The sequence below is a fragment of the Phaseolus vulgaris genome, chromosome 9 (assembly GCF_000499845.2).
Source record: "Phaseolus vulgaris cultivar G19833 chromosome 9, P. vulgaris v2.0, whole genome shotgun sequence".
Taxonomy (NCBI): domain Eukaryota; kingdom Viridiplantae; phylum Streptophyta; class Magnoliopsida; order Fabales; family Fabaceae; genus Phaseolus; species Phaseolus vulgaris.
Window position 1 is genome coordinate 26,618,447 of NC_023751.2, and position 19,350 is coordinate 26,637,796.

Genomic DNA, 19,350 nt, shown 5'->3' on the forward strand with positions numbered 1-19,350 from the left:
AGAAAAATAGTGACTTGATTTCCATTTGGTAATTTGATATAAATAGGATTAATTTGATGATATGAAGTGAAATGAGTTAAGGATGAACAAATGTGATCAGTAGCACCACTATCAATCCAAGAACTGAAGGAAGAAAGAATTTTATTAACAGATTGTGTTGTCACGTTGGAAGGAATAATAAAGACTTGATTAGAAATATTGCCACTAGGCTTGGACCATTGTAAGAGAGCTAACAATGTGTGATATTGCTCAGGAGTAAAACCAATTTATTGAGATTGCACTTTTGTCTTTGAACTAACATGGTAAGGAGAACACAAATTTTGTGAGGGATCAACAACTTCACTAATGAGTAAATGTAGCAACCAGAGCTCTTCAAAGCTCTAATACCATATTATAAATAAAGAAGGAAAAAAAGGAAGACAAAGGATATGAGAAAGATTTTTTCTTCTATTTTCTTTTCTTTGCTTAAATCAAAGTAAAGAGTTTGAATATATACAAGCAATACACTCATTCAAGGTCTAGTGAAATAGATATAATGTAAAATAAAAGCCAATAAATGCTAGAATAAGAAAAGACAAATTAAAGGCTAGACATAAGTACAAAAAAGAAACAAGTAAAAATTAGAAAAGACAAAATTAATATTAGCTTCCTTAAAGAAGCCTTGTATCCATATCCTTTGTTAGCCTCTGCAAGCTGGGGGGACACATATTGATGAGACCCAACTTGAAACAAATATTTTTTAAAGATTGAGGACTTAAGACTTTGGTATAAATGTCATCCAATTGCTCTGTGGTAGAAATGAGAAACAAATGTATGAGACTCTTCAATTTTTCCCTAACAATGTTACAATCTATTCTATGTCATGAAACACTGGATTTGCTGCAATGTATCTTGCTGATTCATTGTCACGATATAAAAAAGATGATTGCTCAAAAGGAACTTTGAAATCTACAATTTTGCTTAAATGATTGATTGAATGATATATTTATCAAGAATTAATTGCTTGAAAAGCTTGAGAGTTAACTTGCTTCCTTTTATTGTTTTATAATCTCTACTTTATTTGTTCTGCACAACAATTTCAACCCCATTTTTTTCATTGTTATTTCTAACACTTTTGACTGCAGATAAGTTTTGAATATTGATTTAAATGAATTTAATATTGGATTTGTTGGGAGACAACATAAGATCATCCGATCATAATTGCATAGTTTTAATTTTTAATTTTTAATAAAGTCAATGGAGTAATTTTAATAAAGTCAATGGAGTAATTTTAATAATACAAATTTAGAGAATTTAAAATGTTACATTGTTAAAGGAATTTAATTAATATAATTTAAACTTTATTCTTAACAATTGTAATAATCTATGCCTAAGTGCAGTTAAAAGTCAAGGAATTTAGGATGCATTACAAATCTTCTTGTGTTTCATTTCAACCAATAAAATAAATTTGCAATTAAGCCAAATTTTAGATAGAGGTAATTTTAACCTACAACAAATAAAACCGTTTGAAACGTTAAACCGGTGCTGGTACCGAAACCCTTAATCGATCCATTTCTCTCCTCTAGTTTCAAAACAGTCCACTGAAAGGCGTGACCCTGCAGACTAAAACCCTTTCGTTTTCTTTTCCCGCCACATCTCTCAACGCCTAAAACCCCACTCCTACATTACCCTATCTACTTCCATTCCTCAGACTAGATGTGTAACCGTTGAGCGCGTAGCGATCATGGCGAAAGTCACTTCCAGAGACGTTCAAGAGATTGTGGAAAAACTCTCATCTGATAAAGTCAAAGCTCGCGAAGTCATTTTCCTTTCTCCAACTCTCTACTTTCCTTCGTTTTGTTGCTCTTTAATCGGCGATTTTGAATGGGAAAAGAACCTTCCTGTTAATGTTATGCATGTAGCGAAAAATTGAATTTAGTGTCGATATTATTGTTTTCGATCAAGAAATCTGTCTCGTGAATGGCTAATAGTTGCATTAATTTGAACTAGAGTAGTAGAGAAAGATCGTCTTAGCAAGTAGTTGTTATTGTTATAGCTTTTCTCTTTGAGTTCTACTTCTAAAAAAATTGGAACATTCTGGATAAAGAATGTTCATAACATTTAGCCTGTTTGTCAAGTAGATATTATTACACATTTTTTTATGATTGTGTTGGAATTTATTTATTGGTTTTATGAATTCTCTCTTTTGTGTACGTCCTGAGGACTGTGTTATTCAGTGGTATTGTTTTTGTATGTCAACAGGAAGGGATTAAGTTGTTAAACACTTGGTTAGAAGGAGAAAGGTCATATAACTTCTGTAAATTTATTGGACTGAATACTGCAAAGCTTAGACCAGATGAAATTCCTCACAGTAAGATTTTGTTTTCAAGTTAATTTTACAAGCATTGGTAGATGCAATATTTTCAATATTATCCAAGCCAAGATGTATGGTGTACACTTTTGATTGATTTGTTTATTTTAAATTTTTGTGGTGCAGCTGAAACATGGCCTTTTCTTGTTTCTTTACTTATTAAATCTGCATCAGCGGAAATATCCTCAAGTAAGCGGAGAAATCCAAAAGTGATATATGCGAAGACTCTTAGAATTGTTGTTCAACGTGCAGAGGATGGCAAGTGTTCAGGTCAGTCGGAGGTAGTTTAGTTCTGTAATGCTTGTTCTTTTGTCCGCTTTTGATTGTAAACAAACAATAGAATAAGAAGATTAATTAAAAATTAATTGTGTCCAGTAGGTGATAAAAAATTGTGAAAAGAAAAATAAATGATTTTTAGACACCAATGGTGACCACGAGTGTAAGACATCCTCTTTTTTTTGTTAAAATGAGATTGTGAACGTTTTTCTCCTCATTAACTGAATAATTCTTCAGGTTATAATACCCACTTTAGATATTTTTCTTTTCTTTTTTTTTCCTGTCTAGTCTTCAATAATATTTAATATTGGCCTGAGTAGGGAATTATTCTTTTCAGTGATACCCATTTTAGTATCGTAATGTTTCTTGGAATTTCACTTTTAGAAACTAAAATGATAGGAGGAAATATTGTGTTCTATATTTCCTTGATACTCACTCCCTTGAGACCTATCTTTTTAGGGACTAAAGTAAAAACTTTAGACTACATCTTTGAATGTCCTTGTGAACCAAGAATTAAAAAGAGAAGAAAAGAAAGGTTTTTATTGAGTAGAATGAAAAGAACAAGAAATAGGAGAGCACTATCTACCTCGAGGCCTTTCCCTTCACAAAGAGCCAATGCTCAATCTACAAAAGTCACCCCCTCCCCCTCTCCTTCTTTCCTATTTATATCTAACACCTCAAGTAACAGACTCCTGAATATTCTAACTAATTTCTCTTCTTTGTGTATCCTAACAATACACTCCTCCAAAAATCAACCTTGTCCTCAAGATGGAATAGTGAAAGCTTGATCCTGTGGCTCATCATTGCGATCTTTATCTACCCTTCTTGTTATGATACTGTCCTATCATAGGTAGGGAACCCACTGACTACTGCATGCAAATTCTGGCCTAGAGGCTTGGGTGGTGGTGGGATGAGCGAGGTTTTTGTATTAAAGTCTCCAAAGGAACAAGAAATAAGGAAAGCACTCTCTCCTTCAAGGGCTTCCCCTTCACAAATAACTAATGCTCAATCTACAAAATGCACCCCCTCCCCCTTTCCTTCTTCCCTATTTATATCTAACTAACACCTCAAGTAACAAACTCAAATATCCTAACTAATTTATGTTCTCTGTGTATTTGAACAGTCCTTCAATCCTATTGTTTTAAATTATAATCTAAAAGTAATTCCACAAACATGTGAGGAACTAATAGGCGGAGAAATTGTTTACTAACAAAATTTCAAATAATATTTGATTGTGGACATAGTCAAACTTAGGAGGAAGTCCAACAAGTGCAAGAACCATATAAAATTTCCACAGTATTCAAGATGTTTGTCTGCATCAATAGTGAAAGACACGAGGGCTTCAAAGTCAACAACTAAGGATCGAGCTTATCAAGATAGGCTTGTATAGTTTTACAAAAATAAGGTTGAAGACAATGCTGTAAAGACAATGAACGTCATTGGAATAAAGTTTTTTGGATTTGTTCTCGACATCATAACAGGTAGTAAAAATTTGGTATTGGGGTTGCAATTTGCCATGAATGGAGAACCAAAGAACGCTACTCAAAGAGGTATCAATTTGCTTCCATCAGGCTTGATTAGATTTGGGAATATCTATGGCTTGTTTGGTCAAGTGGTTTTAGACCTCAGAGCCACAACGGGAAAATAGCAGCCCAGGAGCTGTTGTTGCATGTGTTGATTGGTTTTTCACATGGAATCAATGGAATAGTGGTAAAAGTCACTGTAGAAGCGGTATTTGAGTGGGAGTTGTTGTAATTCATAGGATACACAAATACAATATTTTTTTTATAGAATAACTTCTATGCAAACAAATACAATTTTCAAGGATTCATTTACATGAAAATTTTAATCAGGGACCTATCAGCTAACACCCTTATCTTTCGGGGACCATTTTGGGTATTTACTCATTTTTATTACTTGTATGGAAATAACATAATTATTTATCACTTAATAATTGTTTGACACTTTTGAGGCTTTATTTTAATATCTTTTTTTTAATAGCCATCTAAATAACAAGCAAAAATATAGGAACATTAATCTTATATTTATACAGTGAATTTTGCTCCTTTTAATTATTTGTTTTTCCTTTTATTTTTAGGAAAAATGTTACCATTGTCATCTGTAGTTAAACTACTTTTTAATCATGTTTGGGATGTCCTGAGCAATGTCCTAAGCTTTCAGTCTGAATATGGCATTATCCTTCGGCATCTATTGTCAGTTAGGGATTATAGTTTCCAGATGAGGAGGCGTGTTTACTGCAGTAAGTTTTCTGTAAACTTAAGGTTTGCATTATCTCCACATCTCATCAACAATACCAGTTTAATTTTCTCACCCTCTTTTTTAATCAAATTGTTTTGTCTCTAGATCTGATGTTTCTGTACATTGAGAAAGTTGAAACCAGCTTGAGTGGAAAAAATATTAGCAATTGTACTTCCAAGGAGGAGGTCTTCCGTTATATCTTGACGCTTCATTCTCTTTTAAAATATCCCCCTGGGGACTACCCTGATAACGTAAGAGAAAACATTGTGAAGGGTTTTGTTAGAATATGTTCATTCATCAGGTATTTCCACTGCACTTCATTATTTTTTTTTTTCTATTATTCTTATCTGCTAGAGTGCAATACCATTTCTTTTTTACTTTTTCAGGGATGAGAGCAAGATAGCACGCAAACTTGTTGAGTGTATAAATACATATTTATTAAATGATGGTCCAAATTTAGGCTTACTGTTGCTTGAAATTCATAATGCCCTGCAACAGTTTGTGTTCCACTGTTGGCTGACAACACATGATCGCGTTCTTAAGGTCTCTTGCAATTGCCTTTTAAAGCAAATAGTAGCTTAAGTTATGAAATGTTTTCAAATTTTTCAAATTGTTCTATTAATGTTTCTGTTGCAGGATTCACTTGTGTTCTATGCAAGGATACAGTTGAGTTTAATGAGAGGTGCTGCTGATAGATGCTTATTGGTAGAACAGCTTTTGGATGTGATTTGTAAGGATCTTGACCAAGGTAGCATGTCTAGTACTTCAATGCTGCGGTATGTATTTCTAACAAGTTGATGTGCTTTTAGTGTTTGATTGGATATTTTAGTGTTTTACAGAAACATAATAAACTTTATAATGATGTTGTCCATGATGATCTTATTGACCTTTCTACTCAGGGGTGATGGAAATAAAGATGATAAATTAGGAGCTCTGAGTAGCTCACAATGTGGATTGGTGGAACTTGCAGCAGTTCTATTTTATAGGGTAGTTTCTAGAAACTCAGCTGTCAATCCCTAGATTTAGTATTTAAGTTTTTGATTTCAATTCTAGAGAATTTATATATCTTATCTCTGCCACTATGTTGATTGATTCTGACATAATTATTTAATTCCGTAAGAGCAAGAGTAGTCATGGTCTTTCTTATGGTTGCTTTTTTCCTTTATGTTTTTACATGGTTTGCTTGATGAATGTTACTTTTGCTGGTATATTGTGGAGCAGTTTCTAATTGTTTGTTTGAGAGGATTGAATAAAAACAAGGAGGCCAAAATCTTAAGGGTGTGTAGTTTTTTGCAGTGCCCTTGTGTGATTAATTGGAGCAGAATGCTTGCAATAGTATGAGCTCCCTCCCTCTTTGCCACTAGATTTTCCTTGACATTGTATTGTCTTTGTTGATATCTCTGGTTTTCTGCTAATGGTTTTTATAGAAGTTTCTTTCTCTGATATTGTTAGGGATATTTCTCTCTTGTTTTTCACAATTCACTTGTAATCTACTTGTTTCTGTTAGACAGTTATTACTGCCAGAGACAGTTAGCTATAACTGACACATGTCAGTGGTAATCCTCTGACCTTACATAGGACTTATGTTACCGAGGATCATCACCTTTGTATCAATTCAGTTTAGGTCAACAATATCAGAGTTGATTTTGTCTACTCAACTCTTGTCAAATCTGAATAGCTATGTAGATAAGCTGGTCAGCCTTCTTGTATAGCCCTTTATTTTCCTTATTATTTATACTTCTCTTTTGTATTTTATCCTTTCTCAATCTGGTGGGTTGACATAGTGTTTAGTTACTCTGCACTCATACGTTGTAGGGACAATGTATGTAGCGCATAACCCGTATTCAATATCCTACGTGTGAAATCTTGTTGGGTCAGCGACAATTATAGCATTACGAGTGGGATTAATCTTTGGTTAGGTTGGGAGAAACGAGTGGCAGAGCAAAAAAATGGATTGCCTTTTTCTCTCCCTACTCCCTAATTTTACTTAGTGTCATTTGCTTTTGTTGTTGGGATGATCCTTTTAGTTTGGCAGACTTTCTTGCTTGGGCTACTATTAATGTTTTCATTCAATAGAATACAACCATTCTGCCATTTATATAGAGTTATTTTTTATGTGATGTCCAGTAACGTTTATTGGTTGATAAACTGCCATGTACTAATTTTCATTTATTTTCTCCCCTATAAAATTTTCATACCGCTGGCTAATTATTATTCCTCAGGCATGCCTCAATACAACCAGATCTTCATTAAGTGAAAAACGGGTTAAGAGGGAGCCTGCTGCTATGATCCTGAGGGAGGCACTCATGCAAGGCAAATGGCTATGGTAATTTATAACACATTCTGTATTATGCCATGCTAGCACAGACTATTATATTTTTGTTCCTCTCTGTTAAGTACTTTTTTTTTACCTTATCTTTTTTAACTATTTTCTTCCCCTTTTCCTATAATAGTTGTCATTCTATCATAAAAGTCAATCATTTTGGAAAACTTCTATTTTTTAGTTGTTCTTTATACCAGTAAAATTTTGCTTTGGGTTTGGGTCTTCTCCATCTGTTGATCTCTGTCTTCTGTCTACTCGTATGTTCTCCTTAGAATATTTAGCTTTTCTTAACCAGATATATGTTTGATGGCAGAACAACTAATAAACAATATTATACATGTGCGTTATTGGTCTTATAGCATGTACAAGACCATTTTGTACTTTTTTGTGCACTCAATCTTTGATATATAATATATTCATAATATTGGAAGTTTTGTTGTGCTTAGGCCTTGAGCACAGACAATGAATTGATGCACTGACTTGTGTTTTATACTATACTATGCTTAGATTGTTTGGAAGCCTGGTGTTCTGATTTGGCTCTCAAATTTATCAGTTTAAACCTTGAACTTATGGTATCATGCAACTTAATTTGTGGGCTTATGGTTTCAAAGAGGTTAAAGGATTCCATGTTTTTGCTGAAATTACAGAGCTAGCAAGCAAATGAATTGAAAATTAAATTTTAGACCTGGGACTTAATCGCCATTTTTTTGTAAACACTCTTAGTTTAGGTAAAAATTAACCTTTTTAGTTGCTGCTCCATGAAAAGTTATGCTCTCAACTTTCCCTCATTTACTTATAAATTTTTTCAAGTTCTTAACGATGAAATAAAATCTGATGTATTAGGATGATGTTATTTGTTTGTATTATTATGCATTTGATTATTATCAATTGCTTTATCTACTTATACCATTTTTGTAGAAATGGAAATGTAGAGAGAAAAATGACTGGTCATGATGGCAATTGTGACTGGTTGGTCATAAAATGTGTAATGGAGCAATTATAAGACTTCAGAATGGAAATATAATTTTTTTTTCTAAGAGAGCTAATTATCTCTTAGCTGATCCATTCATATGTATGATTCTTATATCGGTACAATACAAAAAAGATACGATAATCTACACATAAGTGCTAGATAGGTAATACAAAGAGAGTTAACCTATTCTAACAAGTCAACCCCCTTCACATAAGTTAAGAAATTTTGACATCGCCTTTCAAGTTCGAGCATATAAATTGTATATACCAAGCTTGGAAATTGTAAATTGATTTTTGAGGTCCTCTTATGGATTTAGTCAAAATATTTGCAAGGTGATTATCGGAGTTGACAAATTTCGTGCAAATTTCCTTGGACAACAACTTCTACTTAGCAAAATGAAAATCAATATATATATGTTTGGTTCTCTCATGAAATACAAGATTGGAAGCAATGTGAATAGCTGTTTGGATGACATAGTAAATGCTCATTTGTTGTATCTTATAAAATTTCTGCACTTGAAGGAATTGTTCACAAGTTAGTGATGCCATCGACCTACATTGAGCTTCGACACTAGATCGAGCAGCCACATTCTGTTTCTTGTCTTTTTAAGAAATAATATTGTCTCCATTGAAATCACTATAATGCGAGTCTGTAAATAATTCCGTTCAATGAATATCACAATACCCAATTATATAAGTATTTCCTTATGTTCATGGAGCATTCTCTGTCTTGGAGCCTATCCGTGGATGCAAATGACAACACTCCAACTATTAAGGCAAGAAGGTTGAATAAACCGATTAACCACTCCAACTACAATAGACAAGTTAGGTCTAGTAATAGTTAGGTCATTAAGTTTCCCAACAAGTCTTCAGTATCTCTCTGGGTCTGAGAATGACTCATTATACTCTGCCTTTAATTTCTGATTTGGATTCAATGGACCATCCATAGGTCTACAATCAATCACACTTGTTTCTTTTAGAATATCTACGTCATTTTTCTGTGAAGCAACTATACCTTTTTTTGATTGGGTTGCTTCAATACCCAAAAAATACTTTAGATATCCAAAATCTTTGGTTTGAAAATGATTGCATAGATGCTTCTTGACTTGAGAAATTTTAGTGTCTCCATTCCCTATAATAACCATATCATCAACCCACAATTAAGAACACATATTTCTTTGAAGAGGTATGACAATAAAAGACTGAATGACTTGCTTCACATTTCAGCCCAAAAGTTATACAATGTGGTTGAATTTGCTAAACTAAGAACCAAGACATTGTTTAAGATGATAGAGAAATCAATACATTTGACAAACTAACCCATACTCTCTCTAAGCAACAAATCCAAGAGGTTAATCTATGTAAATTTCCTCATTAAGATTACCTTTAAGATAAACATTTTTGATATCCAACTGGTGGAAGAGCCATTAACGAATGAAGACCATGGCAAAGAAAAGTTGAACAACGATAATTTGCGTATAGGAGAAAAGTTGTTACCATAAAGAAGACAATATATTTTTTGTGTGTACCCTTTGAGAACTAGTATTGCTTTAAGGCGGTCAATTTGATGATCTAGTCTAAGATTTACAACAAAAACCACGCTTACTGTTGGAGATCTCACATCGACTAGAGATTAGGACATTTCATAGTATTTAAGTGGGTCCAAACCTCACTTTGTAAGCCGGTTTTATAAGGTTGAGTTAGACTTAAAGTGTACTTTTTAATATGGTATCAGAGCCATTTCGAGCTTATCCTAGTGATTTCTTGTTGGGCTTATCAGGTCACCCGCTATTTGGCTGTTATCAGACCACCCATAATATATAATCCCACGCATGAGTTGGTAGCTTCAACGTGAGGGGGTGTGTTGAAAATCCCACTTTCACTAGAGATTAGGACATTTCATAGTATATAAGTGGGTGACAATATAAATACGTCTTCTTTCACTATTCAATCTTGTCAAATGATGTTTTACTGTCATCCTCTGAAAAGTAAATGCTGACTAAGATAAGTAAAAGTTTGCCATTAAGCTTTGCTAAAGTAATTATGGAGGATCCAAAAATGGAGTGGAGAAATCTAGAAACAACTATTAGATCATAAAAGGAGAGGATAGGGGTAGAAAAGGAAACCTGCAAGGTGTTCAGGTTGGGTTGTAGTAGTGAAATGAGGTATAAGGGTTGGAACAAAGACAATCCAATGTTTGTGGATAGGATTAGGTATTTATTACAAATTTACCATAAATAAAAATGTAATGTTTTAGTAGAAATTGAATTGTTTTTTCACATTACTCTTTTCTTAGTGTTTAAGTTATTAGCTTTTTAAACAATTTTGGGTTTACTCCATTTGTTGTCATTTTATCTGATCTTTTATTATATTTGATCTTATTCTAGAATGTATTTTCCCCAGTAAAGTCCTTGATGGTATCGTTAGGCAGAAATCAATTTTGTTGTGACGTATTCTATTAATAGAAATTATTCTTTTTTTTTTTGAGATTTAAAGTAGCATTGTTGTGGTAAAATCTGATGAAGGATCTATGGTGTAGGAATGCTGCATTTTGTTGCCTGACTCGCAACTTCCATACCCGCATTTGCAAAGATCTGTTTCTCTACTGGTTTGAAGGCATATGTATGAGCTTTGAAAGGTAATTTTAGGAGTGAGAGGGTTAACAAAGGAACAATTACCATGCTCATTTGTGTCAATGTTGGCTCCATTCATAGCTTTCTTATTTAAAATTATTGTTGGTTTTCAGCATAAAACACTGCATAGAAAAGATTGGAGCTGAAAATTATGATTCCTAATTCTTTTGCCTTCTTTTATCTTTTGATGGTGTTTAAAAGTTCAACTTTTGTCATGCCATTTACATTTTTACTCATGCTCTTTGCTTCTTGGTCTATTTTTTTTTCATTGCAACAACTTTCTTGAGGATTTCATTTCTTATATCTGTATCTTCACTTCTACTTTAATGAGTTCTTTGCTTATAATTTTTTTATTCATGTACTTTCTCTCTCTGGCCCTCTCTTGCACTGTGTTTTTTAATATAGTCAAGTTACTCTTTTTCTCTCAAATAAAAAATTGTTAACATTATCTGTGGAAATATTGTGCATGCTTGGAGAGACAGTTAGAACTAATGGTAGATGATTTTATGGTTGGATTGTGGACTTTCTTAAAATTCCCAGTTACATTTCTCATGATTTTAATCGAATATTAATCTTTGTCAGAAAGAATGTTAATGATAAATATTATTAACAAAGTGGAGATAATATTGCAGAATCATGAATTCCTCAAATGTTGATCGTATCTATGATGGATTGTTGTGGACTCTGAGGTATTTACACCCTGTTCTCTTTGTACGGTTTTATTTTCTCTTGTTATGCTTGTGAATAAGACAGAGCAGTGCTCGTTCATTTCATATTCTCATTATAGGACTCCAATTCATCTTCCCATATTATTACATCATCTTGGTATATTTGAGTTGGTATTGTGAATTTCAACTTATGTATGTTCTGTTGAATTTAAAGGAGTTTGCTGGAACTTTCTTCTGTTCTGTTGCTTCCAAATTCAAGGATGGAGTTATCTGCAGTGTCGTCTTCTGGCTTTAAAGAGGTCTCTCTCTCCCATACACCTTTTCACAGTCCTTTGATATCTCACAAATGCTTCCAAATTTTAATGCTAAACATAAAAGTGTTCATCGTGGAAGATGAACATGTGAAAACGGTATTGGGTTGTAGAAGATACTATCTTATTCTCTTCACCCATAGTTATTTTCCTTCTTGTATTGAATTTTATCTAGGATAAACAAAATCTCTATTTTAGTTGGCTATTTAATGATCTTGGTTAAGACTAGTGAATGGATTATAGTAATTTGTAAAAAACTTGTTGGATATTTGTAAATAAGAAAACTTGTAATTTGGATATATTTTAGATATCCTTTGTGTTTTTCCTTAATTTTCTTTCATTATAAATTAAGATTGAATTTTTGTAGTTCCTTTTTACGTGGTATCAAAAGATCATGGTTCATTTATCTCTTGTTCCTTTCCTCGTATGAGGATGTTTGGGAGCTTTCTTGGTGATGTCTCACCGATGCCAATCCTTGACTATCGTTGCACAACTCCAGCTTACCCTATGTCACCAACCACTCTCTTATAAGCCATTGCATGTGTCCCCATGCGCGCCTTAGTTTTGGCATGTGCTGTTCGCATGTGCACACTAAAACCATGCATGGATACTTTTTCAGTGACACACTTTTCAATGGTGTCTTTCTGGCCATCCCCTTCCTTTGGTGAACCTACATAACCTCTCTACTTGCTTGTTTGGTCAACTTTTTTGATGGCCTACAGATTTTTCTTTGGAACTCGTTTCCAGTATGACATTTATGGATGGTCATGTCTTTCTGTATGATAAAATAGGTCTGGTGTGATGGGTTGGCCCGAAAAGTCTATAAAACAAGTAGGACTAGGTTGAATTTTTTTTGCCTAGATTAAACTAGGTTATTTTTGGCTTGGCCCATTTAGCTTGCGGCTCATATTAGCTTAGGTTGGCACAACTCGTAGGCTGACCCTTCAAAATTTAGTATGGACAAGAGCTGACCCTTCAAGTGTTAGTGTTGTATCCAGTTTGATATGGTTTATTATAGGTGTTTTCTTTTTATGAGTTGTTCTTTACAGCTCGATTTCTTTTCATTCTCTATACCAAGAAAATCCTTGTTTTCCTTTGTATATTTTATTAATACAAAAGTTACCTTTTCAGTTTCTTTTTTCTCTCTCTTCTCTCTCTCAACTCTAATAGTCTGGTTTCAAAACAATGCATATTCCCTACTAGTCATCCAGTCATTGAATTTTAACAGTTTTGTTGATAAATTGTTTGTTGTAGGGCTACTTTGGACAATTGTTTATCCCTTTTGCTTCCCTGAAATGTGATTTTCATGCTAAAATATGCATTAATTTGGTGAAACTAACTTTTGCAGTTTGTCAAGGGTTGGCAACTATTGTGGAGCACTATTGTGCATGGGTTACCGATTATTAGCAATATAAATGCTCTTGTAAGTTTTTTCTTGACAAAACTATATCCTTCTAATTTAAATTATAGTTGTTTACGGGTACCTAATTTGTCCTTGTAAATGCTTTCTATATAATTTATAATGCATATATGAATGTTCATGAAATAGCACAAAAATCCAAAATTAAAGAAATTTGTGATAAGTAATAGGCCAATTTAGTCAATGTTGGTGATCCCACATCGACTAGGGATATGATCAAATTATAACATATTAGTGAGTGCAAACCTCACTTTACGAGCCTGTTTTGTAGGATTGAGTTAGGCTTAAAGTTTGCTGTCTAAGATGGTATCAGAGTCTAGCTTAGCCAAGGTTTGTTGGGCCCATCGTGACACCCTCATCGGACCGCTATTAGGCAACCCATAAATATCTAGTTCCATGCTTGTGACCTTCATAAGGTCATACTTTTAAGAAATTACTTGATGGATTGTTTGTCAAGTATAAACTTTGTCGTTAGGGCATATCAGACGAAGTTTTGTGAAAAGATGTTAAAGAAGTTTTTAAAACACAATTCAACTCTCTTGTCGTGTTTTGACCTGTTTTGACAACAATGATATTTGTGTACCTCTTATTTGGGCTATATAATACATGTACTTTAGTGAGACATAGAAATAATTATCCTAATTGTATGTGTTTTTGTTGATAATATAGTTTTGATGAAAAAGAGTCAAGGGAAGTAACTTTATCTTTGAGCTTTGAAGATAAACTTTGGAAGCAAAGTTTTTTTTGTTAAATCGGTGTAAAACATAGTATATACATTGCAATTTAACAAGAGACAAGAGGAATACAACTTGGAGTTTAAAATGGGAGAAGATGCCATATCAGGTTTGAAAGTTTAAATATCTATGATCAGTAATTCAAAATGATGGGGAAATGTTACACACAAGATACAAGCACAATAATTAAAATGGAGAAAGCCAGATAATTGACAAGCTTGAAGGCAAGTTTTGTTGTATTGCTATATGTCCAACTTACTCTGGGGTATTGAGTGCTGCACTTTGAAGCTACAACAAGAGAAAAGGGTGGGAATAACAAAATCTTCATTGTTAAGATGGATGTGAATCCAAACAAGAAAGGACAAGATTTGAAATTACTGTATACCTGGAGATATTGATGCAGTACCAATTGAGGAAAGGATGACAAAATCAGTTAGGGTGATTTGGACATGTACAAAGGTTACTGAATGCACTAATAAGAAGAGTAAATTTGCATGGTTTTGTGGCATGTGGAAAGGGGGAGAAGGAGACCAAGAAGGACATAGGGAAATGTTGTTAAGAGAGATCTCATGGCAAATGATATAAGCAAATTGAATAGTGTTGTCATCTGCTTGGTTTACTTAATTATCTTGTTATTAGTTGTGAGCATTTTTACAATAAAAATTGATAAAATGATTAATGGATAATGCATAGTTAACCTTTTCTTTTCATGGATATTTTATTTTTTATCCTCATCACTATTTTAATGTGAAAAATTATAAATTGTTTATGGCAAAGAAATTGCGTGTGTAGAATGGATAAGAGAAGGTAGGGTTCTTCTACAAACCATTTGAGCTAAAATTGAATATTGTTGTTATACAGTTCAAACTATTTATGGGGTTTTAGGGATAAAGGTTTGGATATTTTCTAAATAAAGAAAAAGATATTATTTTTTCTATTAAATGTGCTATATTGATTTTCTATAAAATAATATACAAAATTACTCGATTTTTATTCTCCAAAATTTATCTATTTTATAAGATTGAATAAACTTAAATATCAAATTAATCATTTTATTTAGTATTGCCATGCTTCCCCCTTGGTTATTTTTTTGTAAGTTTCCATTTTAAATTGACAAGGACACATGATGCAGGTGGATGCTGCTTTGCTGCTGCTTAGTAATATAACCTCAAATGTGAGTTATCTATTTTACAACTCGAGATTACTGTTAATAAATCTTACATCACATGCTTCTATCCAGGATTTTGTGAATACAAGTGTGATACCTCAAGATGTGTGGGATCTTCAGATTTTCAAACGACCAAATTCAATGTAAGTGTCTTTTGTCTAGATTGCATCAATTACAAAATATGGTTTAAGGTTGTTACTGAATAATTGAAAGTACTTTAACAGTCATGAATAACATCAATCATAAGTTATTTCACTCCTCAAAGAACTAGTTGGAGCTCAAGTGATGAATTTTTTCCATGAACGTTTAGAAAACATTCACACTGCTTAGTAATGAAGCTGGAACATTATCCCAAGTAAAATACCTTGAGATTTGTATTTTAGTTCAATGCCAACATCATGTTTGGACCTTCACACTAAAGTTTAAAGTATTAAACCCTGGCTCAAAATCAGAGTTTCTAATTTCTTTTAATCGAAATTTCTAAATATTTAACTGACGATTGATGATTCTTTTTAAATGCAAATATTAAATTAATATTAATATATAATAAATTTAATAGAAGAATATTTATTATAAGTTTTAATATTATTTTATTATTATAATATTAAAACTTTGGCAATCCTGATATCCGCCATCCCGGTAGACCATCTGTTGGGGTAAATTACTCTCTGCTACTATTTCAAGTCTATTATGTAAACAGTCTCACATCCTGTGAAAGAGAACAGTAGCTACCCTTTTATAGTGCGTTGTTTATGCTGTAGGTTTATACTGAATTGGAATGAGTGGTTTATCTGAAGCTTTAATTGAAGTTGTGAAGCCGGAGTACCAATAGAATGCAGCAACTAATAATTCTGAATTTATTGATTTTAGATTATTTTACTTCCCTTTTCTATTTTTCTTTCTTTATTTTCTGAGTTTGAAATTTGTTATAACATGATACTTTACTGCATTCTTATTTAGCTCATTTGCTTTTTATGCAGATCCATCTTGTATTTCTTCTCATGTTACTTTTCACGAAAAAATTCCCATGTAAGTTGCTAAGGAAGTATTGTGATTTTTTCATGTCATTAATTTACTTGATGTTAGATTCTTAATTAAATTAAGATTGACATCAGCAGAGCTATATCATCAGTGAGTCAGTGCATATAATAACATTGACATGAGATTCCTTTTTGTAACCTGGAAAAGCCATGCAAGACCCAAGACTACCTTTAACCTGAGATAGGTCCTAGTCAGAACAAATACACCCAAAAGCATGACGTGGAATGCTGTATAAGGACTTTTGGGTACTGACAGTGAATGAGGATCTCAGTATTGGCAACAGCAGATGCGACATGATTGATTAAATTACATGTAATTAACATGATATTAGCTAAAGAACATAAAGACATGTTTGCTTGTAGCAGCAAAGCATGAGCTGTTTCTACAAGATGTTTCTTTCTTTGTTAGAGTATGAGTAAAGTCTATGGAAAAGTATTCTTATTCATTGTAACTAAGTAACACCTTAATCTACTTGCCGTACTGATTTTAAATTTAATGATAAAAAAGCTTTAATATGTAAAATATCTGAGATTGTTCTTTCATATGAAATAATCCATTATGGTGTGAAAAGTCATCAATCAAGGTACAATGCACTAAAGATCTCAATGCGTAGAGACATTACTCTGACTCATATATAAAAGTATGATATAAAAAAAGTTTTGACTCTTCTGACATTTATGCAATGAAAGTCCGAATATGTTCCCCAGCCTAGAAAGTAGATTTCAGTCAAAGGTCAATCAAGTCAAATGATTGTTATCTTTCAACTTCTCTGAGGAAATTATAGGGGTTCTTTAGAAGGCATAAGTGAAAGGAATTCTTGGAGACATTTTTTTGACACCAGATGGGGGGATTCTTGTCTTCAACCAGAGGTAGCATATATGTTCAAATAGGTGTGCCTGGATTAAAAACTAGCCACTGATGTGTCACAAACATTTAGACAGCAAGAAATGTGTGTGAACACCCAAAATGTTTGGGTATCAATGGCCACTAATAGATACTATCTGGTTTTGGACCCCAGAATAGGACAAGGAGGTTATGATGTGGAGATGGCACAAGCAGCATGTCAACTGGAGGCTGCAATAGGTGCCACTTATGCATAATGAGTCAACAGAGTTGCTGTTGTTTGGTGTGTGTTTGGACAAGAGATGCAGCCTCATGGGTGAATGGTATATCTTGTTTGTTGTTGTGGCTCAGGGCCTTGAACTCGCAAGCTATCATGTTGAAATAGATTAATCATATGCACATGATTTACAATCTCTAATATTAGAAGAAGGCCTGAAATTAAAGAAATATAACAAGGTAATCTAATTATGTTATTTATTTTCAGAAAATGTGTTCAATATAACAACACATAAATATTGGATACTTTCCACTACCCTTTCAATTTCTTTTTATCATATTTTGGAGTTAATTATTTGTCAGTTTACTGATACTTTTGACAATATCTCAAATTAGTTTTATTTTTTAATAAATCATGCTAGACATATGCCAAGAAAGAGAAAACTGTCCCAGAAAGCTAACAAAATCGAATTTCTTGAATGTTAAAGCAATTCCTAAAAAAACCAGTGTTTACCATAGGGGGTAAAGAATCAAGCCAAAAGAAGTCCTATTTATTATCAACCCCTATGTTAGCCCTAACATCATTATCTATTACCTTCCTGGAAGATGTGGGAACCTTGAACGGCAATAGTAGCAGAAGTCTTCAACATTTTATTCCAATGCTTTTTGGACAGGGTAAGGAAAATTAGCTTTGGGGAGAGCAGAGCAAGATTTAAGCTTTCATATGGTTTATTTCTATATTGAGTCATAATCCTTGGTTATACTTTCTGTTTGTTGTTGCATAATAAAGACGATGCTTTGCAAATGTGTATATGGGTAAACTTCTGGCTTTTCTCACTTAAAAGTTAAAAATATTTCTGTTCTGATGAGCCACTTTTGCATTTTATTTATTGTTCTGCAGGCTGACCTCCAAGATATGTTACATCTGAGAAAAAATCTTTTAAGAGCAACTTTGTTGCATCTTAATTGGAAGGTTTGTTTACATAAAATTGTTATGAGCAAAGTATTTTAATCTTCAATATGTATGAAGAAAAATATGGGTAAACAATTTTAATGGCCAAACCCATACATGTGGGGAGGGCATAATGCACCATTTCTTTAGTTACATTTATTTGTTCCTTATTATGCAGGGTTGTTCTATGTTGAATGAGCAAATGGCTTTACTCATTCCTAGTGCTATGTATGCACTTTGTGTAGGTTATGTTCCTTTTACTCAATGTTTTAAAGAAGTTCCTTTGGTTCACAATTATTTTGATGTGACTGATGCTCAAGATGATTCTCATAAGGTATAGCCTAGCCACATCTGCCTGTATTAATATTTTATCTTAGTTTTTATTAAAGTGTCACTAAAAATCTTAGTCATGATGTTAACTGTAGTGTGAAGACCCTAAATACCAATGTGTACTTGAGTTTTTGGATTGCTCTGTGGAAGTTCTCGCAGAGATTGAAAAGATTTCCGAAGTTGAGGTTTGGTGTTCTCACTTAAAGTAGCTTGTCTGTGTTAACATTTCTGATTTTTGGCTAACAAAATTAAATTATTCAGGCTGCACAAATGAAGATATGCCCACATGTGCGGGTTTCACGGGAAACAAGTGATCAGCTATTGCGTGAGATGGAGGCCTCTATTCTTGGAGCTTTGGTTGAAGAGGAGATTAACAAGAGGCATTTGCCTGATACTTTATTAATATGTTCTCTCTTCTCTAACCTGCTTTATGGTTATATTTTCACAAGGTTTGTCTCATTTGGGTCATCCATTATCTATTTTGTATGCATTTGGTACCAAAGCAATGGTGTATATGCTCCCTAAATTGATAGTGTAGAACTGTAAATTATGGAGTTAATTATTGTATTGGGTATTGAAGTTAGTAATTAGTATGAATGCGAGTGAACTATCCGAGGAAGGTTATGGTTTGCTACTTTGGAGTACTTGAATGAAATGTAATTAGAAGTCTTATTTTAGTTTATTATTATAGTTTTGAAAGTAATTTTAGCTTGTAGGAGGAGGAATGACACCATACTTTTGGCTTCACTAATACTTTTAATGCTCATGGAAGGAAATTGATTCCTTCTATTCCACGAATATCTCTGGTTCAGATAGATATATATATATCCATCCAAAATGTGAACCACATTAAG

At 33.2% G+C, this 19,350-nt stretch overlaps 1 protein-coding gene across 5 annotated transcripts in view; it reads left to right on the forward strand.

Moving 5' to 3' along the window:
- Positions 1 to 1,523: 1,523 nt before the first annotated feature.
- LOC137822699 (serine/threonine-protein kinase ATM) overlaps positions 1,524 to 19,350 on the forward strand; it is a 68,613-nt gene continuing 50,786 nt past the window's right edge. For all 5 annotated transcript variants that reach the window (XR_011082962.1, XR_011082961.1, XM_068627644.1 and 2 more), the window contains exons 1-20: positions 1,524 to 1,798; positions 2,242 to 2,350; positions 2,477 to 2,620; positions 4,725 to 4,886; positions 4,991 to 5,186; positions 5,272 to 5,428; positions 5,522 to 5,661; positions 5,785 to 5,872; positions 7,108 to 7,211; positions 10,720 to 10,818; positions 11,446 to 11,502; positions 11,696 to 11,780; positions 13,141 to 13,215; positions 15,079 to 15,120; positions 15,187 to 15,257; positions 16,095 to 16,143; positions 18,116 to 18,187; positions 18,345 to 18,500; positions 18,592 to 18,681; positions 18,758 to 18,945. Coding sequence is in view for 3 of the 5 variants with exons in the window: in XM_068627644.1 (XP_068483745.1) it covers positions 1,724 to 1,798; positions 2,242 to 2,350; positions 2,477 to 2,620; positions 4,725 to 4,886; positions 4,991 to 5,186; positions 5,272 to 5,428; positions 5,522 to 5,661; positions 5,785 to 5,872; positions 7,108 to 7,211; positions 10,720 to 10,818; positions 11,446 to 11,502; positions 11,696 to 11,780; positions 13,141 to 13,215; positions 15,079 to 15,120; positions 15,187 to 15,257; positions 16,095 to 16,143; positions 18,116 to 18,187; positions 18,345 to 18,500; positions 18,592 to 18,681; positions 18,758 to 18,945 (2,159 nt within the window). In the remaining 2 variants the exon portion in view is untranslated. The remainder of the gene's footprint in view (positions 1,799 to 2,241; positions 2,351 to 2,476; positions 2,621 to 4,724; positions 4,887 to 4,990; positions 5,187 to 5,271; positions 5,429 to 5,521; positions 5,662 to 5,784; positions 5,873 to 7,107; positions 7,212 to 10,719; positions 10,819 to 11,445; positions 11,503 to 11,695; positions 11,781 to 13,140; positions 13,216 to 15,078; positions 15,121 to 15,186; positions 15,258 to 16,094; positions 16,144 to 18,115; positions 18,188 to 18,344; positions 18,501 to 18,591; positions 18,682 to 18,757; positions 18,946 to 19,350) is intronic.